The following is a 15,400-nucleotide window of genomic DNA, read 5'->3' as shown; positions in this document are numbered from 1 at the left end:
CCGGCAAAGACACTTTATGGCAAGCCGCTTACGGGGAACAGCTCATTTAAGTATTGGTGGTTGCGTCCCCAGCATGCATCAAGCCATCCATGACCAAACATACGGTGCGTAGGTATTAATATTTTATTTCTCTGTAATGATATGTGTGTGGACTTAGCATGCACAAGTGGGGCCTGGCTCCATCAGAATGCGAGTGTGGTGCCACGGAACAGACTGCAGACCATGTCATCCACCACTGCCTAACCCACCGGCCTCCACACGGTGCGCACGGACTGAGGGTCCTGGACGACGAGACTGCTGAGTGGCTGATGATTTCCTGCCCTCCAACCTAGCCTGGAAAGATCTGCTCATACGGCGACGAATCTAACATTGAGAAATAACCTAAACTTTATGTCTAGTTCGTTTTTTATTTCGCAACCATCAATTACGACGCCAGCTCAATCCACCTGCTTAGGATGATACACAACAACAGCGGCGCCATTTACCAATTGACACACCGGAGCTAATTGCAATGCTATATATAACAACATATGAATTGAAACATCATTAGATTTCGTTAATTACAACAGAATCGCTGTGAAGCCGCTCGTTTGTTCTAAAGCTGTGAGACACCACCTAAACCTACAATCTGCACTCCTGGCCAGAACAGCTGCTGCTAGATGAAAACAAAGTGATAATAGAATTCCTTTGTTTCGAAAAATCGTGAATGTTCATGACATTATTGCTGTGTCAGAAAAGCATGGAGCTTGAGATCTGGCGAACACAGCTTCAAGTTTATCTTCCCAGATACCTCGGAAAACATGACGGAAGATGACTGATAAAGTTTATCCTAGTGAAATGGAGCAAAGGATGCGAGAGTAGACTCAGGGTGGCATGGTGATGATCTCTATGATGCTGGAATCTTCATGACTGAATTGGTGCAATTAAAGCAGCTTTGTGATACTAAACCTCAGAATAGGTCTTGGGCAATACAAACTTTTTATACTACACGAATCCTAAATCCTCTAATGGCGGCAAGAACAAACTGACAAGAAGAACGCATGAAAGCATCGAAATTGCAGCAACAGTAAAATACGTTTGGCACAAAATAGAAATTATGCATTTTAAATTGTTGACGTCACAAAAACATTTAAATTGCGCAAGATTTCCACGCGAAGTTATGTCAACGTCGCATGTCCTCCAGTGTGGAAGTTCCGTTCACGACGCGTGACGTGGCGTCATGCAGTTTGCGCGACGCAGTGTTTTGTGCGGTGACTTTGTTGAGGAAAGCGGGATCGACCAGGGATAGCTTCGCGGCGAGGAAGGCGTGAACACAGAAAAGTAGTGGATACGCACTCGCACACTTAAAACTCTGTGGAGGTGATAGTGTTAAGAATTCGCACAAGAAAGAATTCGCTGCTTGTTCAATGTTCATGCAACACAAAAAAAAACCATTACAATAGATTACATACAAGTTAGAAGAACATATAAGGGTACAACACACGATTCTTTAATTAAAACGTGTAACAGGAAGACCCCCCGCATGTAACTGCCTACAGAAGTCAAGATTTGATGAGGGCTTCATGGAATGTTGTGTCGCGCTCGGAAAAGTAATTACGAAGAAACTCAAACGAGTCCAACGAAGGTTTTGTTCTGTGGCATGTTGTGATCTTTTGTTGATCTTTATATTTGACAAATCCAAAGGCTTCTTCACCCACGTGGCTGAAGCTCACATCGTGTAAACTTTATACAACATCACGATTAGGAAGGAATCCTAGCGATCACTAGCCAAATATTTATTTTTTAGGTGCTTTGAATGTTAGACCTGCTATGCGGTATATTGGGGGTAACCTACTGATTTTAAAAATGTAATCATTTTTTTTCCATTAGCTCTAGTTTTGGAGATATTCTATAATATTCCCTGTGACACTGTAGTTTGCCTAGTTTTCATATATTACAACCAGAATGCATGTCGACGTTTTCAAGGCATATTATTGGCAGAATGTCAACATAATTGTGTATCCCCAAATAATAACATCTTAATAACTTCAAAGCAGTCAAAGATATTAGGCACAACTTTGATACAGCATTCTTATAAGTCTGGATTGACAAAACGTTTGGACTATTTACCGGGAAAGGATTGTTGGAAAGATTTTGAACATGCGCTCTTAAACTTTGAAAAACCCTCTTAGAACGTTATTGAAAAAGCAAGTGGGATAATTATAAACACTGCAATATGACCGCTTTTTCTTCTGGCATTATTCTCACTTCAAGTGGGGTCGCCGGTGAACAATGCAGTCCTTCACATCACTCTGTCGCAAGCATCTTCCTTCTTCATTGCTACTATTTCCAGATCTTCTGCCACAATTCCTCCATCTTCTTTTCGCCCTTCCTCGCTTTCTTGTACCAACTTCCAATTGTCTTATTCTTCTTACGACGTGACCCAACTATTTAAGACGCATCTCTCTTAGCTTATGTTTCAGCTCTCCGACTTGCATTCGTTTTCCGATAATTTAATTCTCACTCGGTCCTGCTTTGTGAAACCGAGACCATCGCAACATTTTCATTCCAACCACATGCCTGAGGTGGACACGAACATTGGCTTCCTTGCTTTCCCGTCCACTTAATCTAAATCTTCAACCACCGTGCGTAAGCCTGGATACAAAAAAAATCAACCCCTTGCTCCTTGTGTCTTTATCAGGACAACAGCCTGCATCCCATACAACATTGCTGGTCTCTCCATAGTTTTATAGAGTTTCCCCTTCAGCGTTTCTGGCATCTTTCTGCCACACATGATTCTTGTTATATTATTTTCTTCCATGCTCCCATTCTGCCTAACATCTTCTTGCCACCTCTCTGTCGCTTCTTCCGTTCTCATGGACTGTCGAACTAAGACAAACTATTTCACATGTTCCACCACTTTTCCTTGTATTTGAGTTTTGGCATAGGTTTTTACGGCCGGATTCCTTTCCAGCCGCCCACTCTCTCCATTTACCCGAGCTTGGGACCGGCAACCAGCTGGTCGGAAGAGGTCCACGTCCCAGTTTGGTAGGCCGGTTTTAATGACCCCAACTTTGTTATTTTGTGTTTCAAAACAGTCACTGTTGAACAAACTGTGCTCAACGTGTTCGCCAAGAACAAAAACATGACGTAGCTAGCACGTATATATTTTGGGGGGTTGGTTAGTATGTGCAGATGTGAGTGAGCCCGGCAACGAGTCACCGAAGGCGGGGACCCACAGAGAGATTTGGGGGGCTTTCCCAGAATATTGGGGAAAAATATCCTTAAAATTGCGCATTCTGAGAGTTTCAGGTTAAATCAATAGTAAAACTTTGTTAAATGCTGCAACAGAATGTGAAATTTTTATTTAAATTATTTGGGGGGGGGGGGGGGGGGCAATTGCATCCCTTGACGACGCCCCTGTTTAGAAACAAAAGTTTATAACGATTCCCTAAAATAAATCGACGTTTTTATGCTAATTTTTTATGGTCAATATAATTAATAATTTGTTGCTCAGTGGATGATTTTAGGGTTTCACAGTGTGGATTGAAAATGATTAAAATGAGATATTATTATTATCTTCCCTACCAGCAGTGCCAATGCATACGAGTATTTGTAAATGTTTCCCCTTGTTACGTGTGCTTTATCCAACACTGCTTGATTGTGTTGCGTGTATTTTATTACATGCAACCTGCTTTGTTGTTGTTTTAAATTGGTTGAATATTTCCAGCTGTTGTTGTGTGTTTATTTTGTTGTACAGTTCGATTGAGGATAAGTCGACATACAAAGATAATGAAGCCACCTGCTTATCGAGCTGATCAGTCAATCTGTTGTGGAAGTTGAAGGTTATGAGGTCGCCTCCATCGTCGCTGGACCCTTTCAACTGAGAAAACTTGTAGCTCCAGACCAGCTCCTGGAACATTGGTGCAAACAATTCTTTGTATATTGCACTAAGCACTCACATGCGTCACGGCCGTCACGCGTCACTTCTCTCATGGCGTAAACAACAGATGGCTTAGTGAAAAGCAAGACGAACATTTGCATCGACTTGTATTGGGTTAAGAATAATTGTATAAAAACTCAAAGCAAATATATAATTTACATAAATAAAGATTGATTTGGATCGAGAAGACATACCGAGCCTTCAAGCTCGCAGTGGATTTTTATAGATGGCCAGGTCGTATGGAAAGTACAGTTACATAAAGAAAGAAATTAAATGACACAAAATCTTGAAGGAGTGTGGGAAAGACGTTACCTGAGCTTCGGTGTCGATTAGCTTCAAGCCATCATTGAAGTGGATAGTGAGAGAACATGGCCGACCGTTGTAGACGCAAGAGTACGAGATGTTCTGCAACATACTTTCAAAATATAGCGGCACATTCTGCTTGAAGAGAGTGCAGCATCCGCATTCACACCTAGTTGCACCTGCGATGTTTACTAAGGGTGTTTCACATTTTCACCATTTACGACTTCCAAACACCTTAGGGTCCGATTTGCTGAGGTTTTGGGTAAAAACTCGACTCCCAAACTTTTATCTCATGATGACGTCACAAACATGACGAAGCTGATATACAATAGTACAATTCCGGATGACTTCACTAAAAATATTCTAATTCCAATACTAACATTAACAAAAAAATTAGATGCGAGGAACACAGGACTATAAGTCTGACACCACACATCAGCAAAATGCTATAGGTGATGGTCTTTACAACTTGCCGATGAAAGTTTTTGAACAGCCGAGTGTAGTGAAGTAAAATTGCTTCTCCCAAAATATTTCAGGTTTATCTATTGTAGGCTATTTGCCACATTGGCAATGATGTGGTATATTTCAATTGCTTTTGCTAAGACAAGCGTCTGAGAAACAATCCTACTCAATAAAGTTCTTTTACAAAAGTAATATCAAACAAAAAGAAGCTGATTGACTCTAGAACTGCCAAGATCTTTCAAAACCTAAAACAATCAAGCGGTCACATATGATCGCTGTTTCATAATACCGATATTATTCTTCGTGTACAATATTTTATAGAGTTTCGCATTCGTAAATTTATCATCGTAAACTGTCATAATAATAATTAAAACTCCTGGATGCTCTAAGTCCAGTTTAACGGACGAAATACCATTTACTTGAAAATGAAAGACGGTCAAAAATGACAGCTTAGTACTTCTAGTGTTAATCGTTGGTATCAATGGTCTGGTGAAGCAATGGATTATGGCGCCAATGGGTATTGTGTTAATGGCAGTCGCAGCAATGGACCAGCCACGCTAACATCAGACTGCTGCTGGTTGTCGCGTCATTAGACGAACAACAAAAACCATGACTTCGGCTACAATTAATAACCCTGTTTCCAACAATAACATAGCCAGACAACAATGATACGAGCGATTAGAAGGCTTGCGGAACAATAAGGCGATAGAACAGGTTGAACAAGTAAACTGCTGCCTTGCCGGGGGCGATCACCAGCCAGTTGTCGACTGATCGATGGATGCTTTAATGTTGGGTCAATCGTAAACTACGTTGAGAATGCACAAGCAAACAAGAAATTCGCCAGAAACGTTTAGGATTCGCCAAGAATTTATGACAAAAGGTTCTTGCTATGTTGATAAATTATAATTGCTCCAGCTGCACTAATGTTTCAGGAAAGTTAGCATTGAAAGACTAAGACTTGTTCAAGCAAACTTTGCTTTGAGAGACAGGAAATTGGTTCAGTGACAATTCACAGAAAGCAACGAACTAGTTCCAACACAAATCTTGAATAAGTATTGAGTTGATTACTTCGGTGGTTCCTTACCACTCTAAGTGTTCTGCCATGCCAGACAGACAGATAGCTTTTACCTGATCTAGCCCTCTGAAGAAGTCAGTGGTGTCTGACGTTATAATAAATGCAGATTATCATCTGTAACATCTTGTGATATAATTTAACTTATTTTACACCAGAAGAGCGCATCATGCTATTAAATTGAATACTTGGTAAACAGTCTCATTCCATTTTTACCAAAGAAGCCATGTTAAAGAGTAGACCAACATCTTACATTTATTAGTGAGTTACGTGAAAGAAAGAGGTGTTCGATAAAACATAGCTCCATAAACTATGTGACAGGCAACTCCGTGGTTGACCAGTGAGCTATAAGTTATATTGACCAGTTGATTAGAGAAATACATCAACCAACATCGAATCGACGTGAATTTAAAGGCGAAACAAACTAGCGACTTCTCACAATTACATCATGTCACCGAATCCCCAAGTTCGCGACAAGACAATTGGCCTGGTTTCACGAATTTGTCCATATCATCCAAGAATTGTCAGGCCGTTAGTGCTGCTGTCAGGCTGTTGGTGCTTCTACTAGCCTCTAGGGCCTAGATGGTCAAGGAACTATTGTAGGCAAATGCGTATCTCATTGCTTGGAAGACTTCTTGAAAAAATCATATTATCTATTATTAAAATCCTATTATTGAAAAAATTAATTACCAAGCTGATAGCAATATTATAAATTGATAGAAAAAATTATTACTTTGTTTTTGTTTTAATCACAGCAAATAACTAAGCAATTTCTCGTTGTATGTGCAACATAAAGTGGAACTAACATACTTATGACGCACGGACACAGCCTCAGACGTTTACATCTAAGAGCAGATTGACAAGTATAACGGCAAGAAAAAAAACAGACAAGTACACAAAAGAAAATTAAATACCAGGAATAGGAAGCAAGTTTATATGATGTGTTGGTATGGTTTGTGGAAAAGCACAATTTTCTCTTGGGCGTTTATCAATGTTATTACCTTCGTGACGTTATCACACAGCCAGAGCACCACTTCCCATCCGCAGGGCCATTGTTCAAGCTATCTGAATCGATACACTAGTCAGGAACAATGCGTTTACAGGTGAGATATAATGTTTGCGCTTAGCTTGACGATACAATCGAAAGTTTACCAGCTGCGTGTGGTGTATCACGTCTACAACGTATTGGTCAGTTCGTAGTATGGACTGTTATTTAACACGAGTTCATTACACAGATACACACTATAAACCTTGTCTTGCACAAAGGTTAATCTTTTGGATCCATTGCTTACCCACACACCACGATCGCCACCTGCACACACGCATGCAAGCTTATGAGAAACCACTTGTCTTGTTTAACCAAGTTGCCAAGTCAATAATTGATACAGCAAATAAACAAATTATAGGCTCCACCACCGCTTACATTGAACAACACGATTTTTGCCGCACAAAATGTGAATACTGTAGTGATAGACACAGTATATCGAGAAACAAGCACTGGAGAGGGCAAAGATAGCTGAAATATGATAACCAACTTTAACTTGTGTTCGACGCAAATAATTAAAAAATAACCAATAACAAGTAAAAAGGAAAGTTGAAAGCAATAACTGAGCAACTTCGTTTTTGCAAATGTGTTGCATCAAATTGCAAAAAATGAAGTGTGGCTGTTGAGCTTATTTAAGCTATGATCACCTTCTTGACACAAACCCTTCGCTATGAGAACATTACTTTATAAGACTAGTTCCTTGTCATAAGCGATTACGGATTGTTGCAGTTTCATCGTTCCCAAAAAGGACAAGGATCAATGTCCGGGATTAGCGGCTGAGGTGGACGATTTGAAGGAGCAGATGAAACGTGAGCTCTCTTTACACACGCGATGACCTCACACGCGATGTCGTCACCAAGTATTACTTTAATCTGAATGTTAAGCATGCATCAGTTTCAGAGTTAAACGTCTGAAATTATTATTTCTTACATTCATTTGTTTCGTCTGGTCACACTGCTTAGTCTGGTGGACTTCAATCCGATTATCTCAATAACATAATACTGTACATGCTTTGCAGAAATGCAGCGATGGAAGGAAGGCATTGATAGGAACATCTTACTGCTGTCAAATAGCAAAGAGGATAACAGGCGACTAGGGATCGCAGAGGCAAGGGCCCAAATGTGGACGGAGAGATTCAACAATCTAACAGCCGAGAACAACAGGCTACGAGATCACAAATCCCGACTTGAGATCGAGTCGGTCAAGTTATATTTTAATTATATATTTTAATTATTTGGCTAAATTAATAAAGAAGTCTATGCTTGATATTTTTCTTTTAAACATGAAAATTTGATCAAAGTCAATCACATAACTTAAAACAAATATGAAATGTTACATCTAAATCAAACCAACACGTGCACTACACAAAAAAGTCCGATTCTAAACATATCACTTCCACACCAGAAAACACGTACTTTGTGAGTGGCAAAGTAAAATCCAGGTAAGGATTTGCAAAAAGACTGAATTACCCCTTTCCTTTTCAGATTAAGCCAAAATACAATCAACGCGCAAGAAGCAAAAGCGCAACTGGAAGAAATATCAAAAGTTCAATTTCCTCTTCAACAAAACTATACCAGGCTACGAACTGCATATTTCGCTCTGGAGCGTCGGCTGGGAGAGCTCCAGGCGCAATATGATCGACTGGAAGGAGAGTACAAAGAAGTAAAGGTAGTGATACCTGTTGCTAATAGTACTTCACTTTACATCCATCTACAATCGCTGTTGTTTTTTGACAGGTTTAATTGGCTTAACATTTTCCAAAGTAAAGTAATAAGTGAACATTGCGCAAAAAATGTCAAACTAATTTTCATTGCCACCATGTCATCTATGTCTATGCCAAGGTTAAGTAGTTATCAGAAAACATCAATGTGAATTATGTATGTTTCCAAAAAGTAACACTACACCAGCACAAAGTTGACAGTAGTTGAAAACGTAACAAGCTGTTTCTCATACAGACAGCAAAAAATTGCTCAGACGTGAATAAGCATCTTCCTTCATGTGCAATCATCAAGCAATGGGGTTATACCAAATCAGGGGATGCTATGATTGACCCGGACGGTGAGGGAGGTGTAAACCCTTTCTTGGTGTACTGTGACATGGATAGCGACCCCACCACAGGAATCACCATCATTAAGCATGGAAACCAGGTTAGACGGATAGGAAAGATTCATCAGCAGTGAATTAACGACACGATTACATGCGCTATATTTAAGTGTGAATAACCAGTGCAGCAAGAGTTAGTCTGTTCATGATGTTGTCAAGTGTAGATAACCAAATAGCTGTGGAACAGATTCTGGCGCTATCGGCTATGCCCAGTGGGCCACTTTATCTAACCCAGATCTGGTTAGGATCTAGTCAGATCCGTACCCGATCTGATACAGATCTGGATCAGATAAAGTGGCTGTTTGGGTGGTTTGCAATGGATGATGAGCTTATCAAGCCTGCACTTCGCTAACTTGCAGCCCAAGTATCCGGTGTCGAACTGCGAAGAAGCTGGGTGTTTCTCATTGCCGGTACAGTACGAGGCGACACTGGAGCAGATCAAAACGCTGATGTCGATATCTCTGGCATGCGAACAGTTCATCAGATACGATTGCTTCGATTCTAAACTGTTAAAAGATAGTAAGTAGCATGACCGAATTGACCGTGGGGACTGTGCATTCTCCTTGTGACAAAGGAGTTCCTGGTTTCAAGTCGTAGTGTGAACATGCCATCGGTGAAAATTGCACAATAAAACACCTTCACACTTAAAATACAAATAAAAACCTTGGCATTGGTGTAAACGTCAAACTCATCTAACAATGAGGCAATGCACGCATTTAGGCTTACACATCAAGAGCCTGCTATATGAACGAAACTGGTTGAAAACGCTACTGGCTTTGCTTACTGCATCATAACAAAGCTACAAGAAATACAAAAGCGTGTGATTGACAAAACCAGTAACCTTGTAATAGGATGTGACGTTCATCACATGACACTTGCAACTTCCCTAAGACGCCTGCCTTCCCAGCGGCCGATATCAATTTAATCAGCACCACTAAACACATCGACCTTAGCTTGGAATCTCTGTTGGTTACTCAGTTACCATATCGACGACATTAAATGTCTTAGGTTAAAATAGTTACAATTTTGTAAACTTCCGCTTGCTGCCTATCCACGCGCATCAACTGTGAACGCAAAAAAAATTGAAAAAAAAACCAAACAAACCGAGAACAGGCAAGTAAATGAAAATTAATTTGGAAACAAAGTTTGATTTAAACGTAACGCACTAAACAAGTCTTCTGTTGGATTTTGAAACAGACTTGGTATTTGTGGTTATAATTGTCTGAAAGTACAAGCGTATAACTTTAATACGTAATAAAATACAGTAGACCTACATAAAACACAACCAATACGGTAAGGAAATTCGAATTTTTGCATGGCTACTTTTTTCTATTGCCGATAACTAAGTCTTGGGGTCTCTTGTTTGACTATTTTTTAATAGTTCCATGCTATTGGTGCTATTTAATAGTTCCGCACGATCAGATCAATAACGGATCCAGGGGAGAGCACTTGGTCCTAAACACATGAAATTTCTGTTTTTTTTTTGGGGGGGGGGGGAGGAAAACACTGGCTAACGCAAATTTTGGAGCAACAAAGATTTTGGTGCACTCACTAACTAACTAAAGATAAAAGGAGTTTTGAGGGTTTTCGAGAGTGGGAATCCGAAAAAAAGTTCGTTTTTTTTCGTATCAAATATGTTTTTTTTTTCACTGCAGCCATCACAACAAAAAACACTTTTATCTAATGCTCTTCTAATTGCTCACAAGTGAAAAATTGATTTCGGTATATTTAACATGATTTTGAAAAGTGTGAAGGGAATTAAGGGGCAGCACTTACCTTCACTACTGGTGAAAAGGCATCTAGCTTATTTTAGGCAACCAACACACATCTTCGGAAATTTAGTAATGAGTCTAATTTAACAGAAAAAGACCTGGGATTTATTTCAGGGCCACTGGTCGTCGCCAAAAAGGTTAACGTGTGATGCCTTCAGTTGAAAAACAGATTTGATAACGCAAAAACGGACCTTATTTTCAAATTTGCCCTAAAAACAATCGATTTGTTCATGCAGCAGAAAGTTGGTTTCAAATTGTTGACCTGAGAAATGTTCTTGGTCGCTCAATTTTATTAATTTAACTGGTGGCATAAGGCATGCATATTTTCAGCAGTGTGTGTAAGGGATAGATATTTTTGTATCCCTCAAAACATGACAAAATAATACCCTACAACATTCTGAAGAAAACACGTTGCTCAATAAACACTAGTGCAAAAAGAAGCTTTATGAAATCTGAAAGAATTCTTTTCCATTCGCTTTCAGACGAAGTCCAGTAAGATTTGCTACTTTTTACACACTCAAGTTGTTTATATCAAAATTATTATCAGTTTGATACCGATACGCTGATAGTGTTTAGATTTTACTGATATAAAAGTTTAACCTCAGCTAAGATTTATGTATCCACTCGACAAGGTTAAATAAACGATTAGTTCATTAATAACCGTCTTCGTTTGCAGACACAGCATGGTGGGTGTCGAGCAGAGGAGAAAAGATGCGATATTGGGGAGGTGCATCTCCTGGGAGCAACAAATGCGCCTGCGGAATGGACAACACGTGTGTGCCCACAACAGAAGTGTGTAACTGTGATGCTGATAAGGAAGAGTGGGCATTTGATGAAGGTAACAGTTGATCGGCTGTCATTACCATTCGCCTGTCACGTCCTCGCGGTGTGTTTCCTCTATTTTCAACATAATCACGTTTGTGTTGTCAGGAATGCTGAGAGACAGATCCACACTCCCTGTTGTCAATCTCAACTTCGGAGACGTTAATGACGCGGCAGGAGAAAGAGGCAATGTCACTCTTGGCCCTCTAAAGTGCAAGTGGAACATCAATATGAGCGTGCCATCGTGCGACGCACTGTTGCAGGCTGGAGTCACAGGGACTGGCTTCTTCATGGTAGACGAGGATGGTAGAGGTCCACTTCCCCCCAGAAGAACGCTGTGCAACCTCCCAGATTTCGTCACCATATCGGAGCGCACACGCACGAACCTGCAGGAGCCTGGTATTGACATCCCGGCCACCAGAAATCCGAACGAATACATATTCACCAGCTGTGGAAAGGATGAGAACCACCAGGGGCCGACCGAGCGACAATGTAACGGAACTTATCAAGATACCAATGTGCGTATCACCGTCAGGGATGGCACACAAATATGGATGGTGCCAAAAACAGGACGCTATAGGATCAGAGCAATGGCGCCCTCAGGATTCCACCTGGAGCCAGAGAAAAGAGGAAGAGGAGCAGATATGCAAGCCGAGTTCATCTTGGAGAAAAGCACGGAAATAAGAGTAAATAGCTTTTAAGTTACCTTTCGTAAATGCAGGAAATGTAAACAACAACAGTAAGTTCATTACTGGCCTTTAAGCGCTCATGCTTGATATAAACCGCTTAAAAATATGGAGTATCAGATTATGTGGCTTTAATTTCAAGGCTAGAATCTTAACTATCACCTGATCTCTAGATTATCATTGGGCAGAGAGGCAACCGCCACGCGGGATCAGGAGGTACCTTCATCATTAGAATGTTCGAGACTTACACGTCACAGCCATTGCTTATCGCGGGAGCAGGTGGAAGTTCAAACAGCAGAAGGGGAGACGCAACGGTTAGTAGACGCAATCAGTGAAATGTCCTGCATTTTGTTAACTAATTTTTCTCGAGTGCACTTCAAGCAACAAATGGCAAAGAAAGATATTTTACTACGACAGAATTTGTTGGAAAAAAGTAAAACAACTAGTAAGTAAGACAGTAAAAATAAAGTTGAAGACATTCAGTCTTTCGGGGCCGGTCAAGAACGACCTGAAAGCAGTGCGTCGTATTGAGCAGTGCGTCGTATTAAGCAGTGTCAGAATGTGGTAACTGAAGGCTGACAAAGGTTTAAGAGCAAAGAGCGTTTTCTAGTAATACAATTTAAACTCTTAAATCGATGCTTTTTTAACAGTAATGCACTTAGACTGGTATGAATCAGTCGGTCATCAGACCACTCGGCATGCGGCAACTCAGCAAGTAGGCCTACATGGCAACTACTGCCCAAGTTAACCAATGAGATTTACTTGCTCAGTTTGGACATGCTTGGTCATCGCTTGTTAAACTGAATTTTCTGACTTGTGACACGCCAGGTTTCGGCTTGCTCAGTTGTTACTTGCTTAGTTTCATCATTTACCAACTTCAGCCACTTGCTGAAATGTTGCTAGATCAGTGTCACTTAACTGCCATTTGCTTAGTTCACAACGGCTGGCTTGTAGGAGACTCGTACCAGTCAACCGCTTCAAGTAGATACTTTTCCTGGGTTAATTTTTAGGATCAGAAAGGTTTTACTAGATTGATTATAATTAGAATAACGTTTCTCTTTCTGACTATATTCGGTCGCCGGTGCAGATTTTAGATTTCCTCAGTAATCTAGTACGCATATCCTCTGTTTATATATAATTTGCCAGCTTCTATATCCCTTCTTATGTAGCCTTTCATCTCCTTTGAAACTTTACTCACTTCCTCTACCCCACTTTCTCCCGTTGAATAGATTTACTTATGTGATCATTCTCCTTCCTCAAAACATGCCCTTTCCATCTAAACGTGTATCTGTTAAGCTTTCTTGGCAGACTTCCACGTTCATCTTCTTTTACACCACTTTGACTCTGATTATAAACACTTTCATTATACCAAAAGAAACGCGTAGTACTTTCAATCTGATCACTTTCAATGTTTTATCTTGTTTTGAGGTTTTGGAACCGTTTCAATTTCGCAGAGCACGGCTGGTTGAACCATTGTTGTGTGCAGTTGTGCACTGGACACTCTTCTTTTCATCCAATTTGAAACTTTGTTTTTGCGACGAGTAAAAATTTGAACTACTTCTACACGATTGACATAGTAGTGAAAAGCACAAACAAATCTTCAATAGGCGTTGAATGGCATTAATTACAATAGCATTTAAAAATAGGAAAGGTGACATTCTGATTTGTTTAAAAACTTTTTGTCAAAAGTTAAGACGCCATCAAGCTTGACCTTGCAGCTTTCAAGTAATTCATTTATCAATTACTTCGTGTGTGTGTTTGTACATACAATTCACTGATTCTAAATTCAAACACTACCTGCCTTGCGCATAGCTGGAATGTTACCGGCGAACGTTTGTCGCATTGATTCAACACTAAACTTTGAACGGCAACAATTAACAAATTGACATCATTAAAAGGCAAGAAAATTATCTTTCATCAAATATGACACATACGCAGACACTGGATGCGAGCAAGAACGAAAATGCTAAAGACAGTTCTGGCGTAGGCCAGAACTTCGGCGCAGGAGGCAGGGACGGTAATGGAGGATATAGAGGTGGAGCTCGAACGGGGCCTAACACAGCAGGTAAAATATTGGTACTAAAAGCCCAAAAAAGTAAATATAAAGCAATCTATGGCGTATCCATAGCTACAAGAACAATATTCAGTGGCGGCGACACCATACAGCTTATTCTAAACAATCAACGCAGGTGGCGGCGCCGGATTCAAAACTGATGGCGAAAAATCGAGTGACGATCGATTCATTCCACTTCCTACAAAAGCAATCAAGGCCAACACGAACGGGATCGGCAACCTTGCAGCAGGAGTGGGCGGAACTTACACCTACATCACTTCATCGGGAGTGAAACGAGCTCTTCATGGGGGCTTTGGTGGAGGTGGTTCGGCATCTAAAAATGGTCCTGGAGGTGGTGGAGGGTATTCAGGAGGTGGCGGGGGCCCAGCTAATGGATTTTCTGGAGGTGGGGGCTCCTATGTGAGGGCTACTGAAGCAACAGGGTATACTTTCCAATATAATTCAAATCCTCACGGTGGGGCAAGGATTATCTATTTGGGGGTAGCCCCCGGCCAAACAGATAAGGAAAACAAGTTTTGAATCAATGAAATGGCTTCACTACAATTGCAACCTCAACAAAAATTGAAATATAAAAATTATGAAGTTGAAACTATTTGATTGTGAATAATCTTACCACTTGTGTGAAGTGTGCACCCCACGGCCGTCGGCCACGGCATGAAGACCTCATAACAACCCTACGGCCCACATTAGCATTATCGGACAAAATTCCATCATCGGTCGAAATAATGATTTGAAAAGTATATCAGTTAAAAAATTGCTTCATTATCTTCAGTTCATTTTATTCTTGCAAGTTCCAGCACATTAGAAAGTGTTCAATTCAAGGGCAATTTGTGTACGACAATCCGTCCAAAGAACAGCGCAGCGGCTCGCCGCGAAAGCAGTCCAGCGTGGTTGCATGCTTGTGCCATAGCGACCAATATACACATGGGCAAAATAAAGCTAAAATAAAAATGACTCGAAGATTAGTATGTCCCTTCGCCGTTTTGTCCCTTCTGTTGCATCGTATCTGTGATCGCAGTGTACTGCATGTTGTTGTAATGGGCGCAAAATAAAGCATAATTATTGTTATTGTTGTGATTATTACAGGCCTTGTCAACGTGCAAACTTGAGGCCGATGTAATTTTGATCTTGAACTCTAA

General features: G+C 40.6%; 2 protein-coding genes across 4 annotated transcripts in view; one reads left to right on the top strand and one right to left on the bottom strand.

Annotated features, from left to right (window-relative positions):
• Positions 1-393: 393 nt before the first annotated feature.
• The window catches only part of LOC145772233 (gamma-1-syntrophin-like), a 79,022-nt gene continuing 64,015 nt past the window's right edge, over positions 394-15,400 (bottom strand). For 2 of the 3 annotated variants that reach the window (XM_082584085.1, XM_082584086.1), the window contains exons 10-12: positions 4,235-4,327; positions 3,782-3,892; positions 394-1,351 (exon numbers count right to left, since the gene is read on the bottom strand). In XM_082584085.1, coding sequence (XP_082440211.1) covers positions 1,163-1,351; positions 3,782-3,892; positions 4,235-4,327 — 393 coding nt within the window. In that variant the 3' untranslated portion in view covers positions 394-1,162. The remainder of the gene's footprint in view (positions 1,352-3,781; positions 3,893-4,234; positions 4,328-15,400) is intronic. The other variant, XM_082584087.1, reaches the window with a different exon arrangement.
• Positions 6,522-15,322, top strand: LOC145771998 (uncharacterized). Its single transcript, XM_082583798.1, has 11 exons — positions 6,522-6,862; positions 7,534-7,613; positions 7,823-8,000; positions 8,289-8,472; positions 8,760-8,951; positions 9,267-9,426; positions 11,356-11,517; positions 11,610-12,187; positions 12,361-12,501; positions 14,126-14,252; positions 14,377-15,322. Exons 1-11 carry the CDS (start codon positions 6,696-6,698, stop codon positions 14,778-14,780), a joined length of 2,373 nt encoding a protein of 790 aa, XP_082439924.1. The 5' UTR covers positions 6,522-6,695; the 3' UTR covers positions 14,781-15,322.

This window comes from Aplidium turbinatum, chromosome 6 (assembly GCF_918807975.1).
Source record: "Aplidium turbinatum chromosome 6, kaAplTurb1.1, whole genome shotgun sequence".
NCBI classification, from domain to species: domain Eukaryota; kingdom Metazoa; phylum Chordata; class Ascidiacea; order Aplousobranchia; family Polyclinidae; genus Aplidium; species Aplidium turbinatum.
This window is presented reverse-complemented; position numbering and strand designations above follow the sequence as displayed.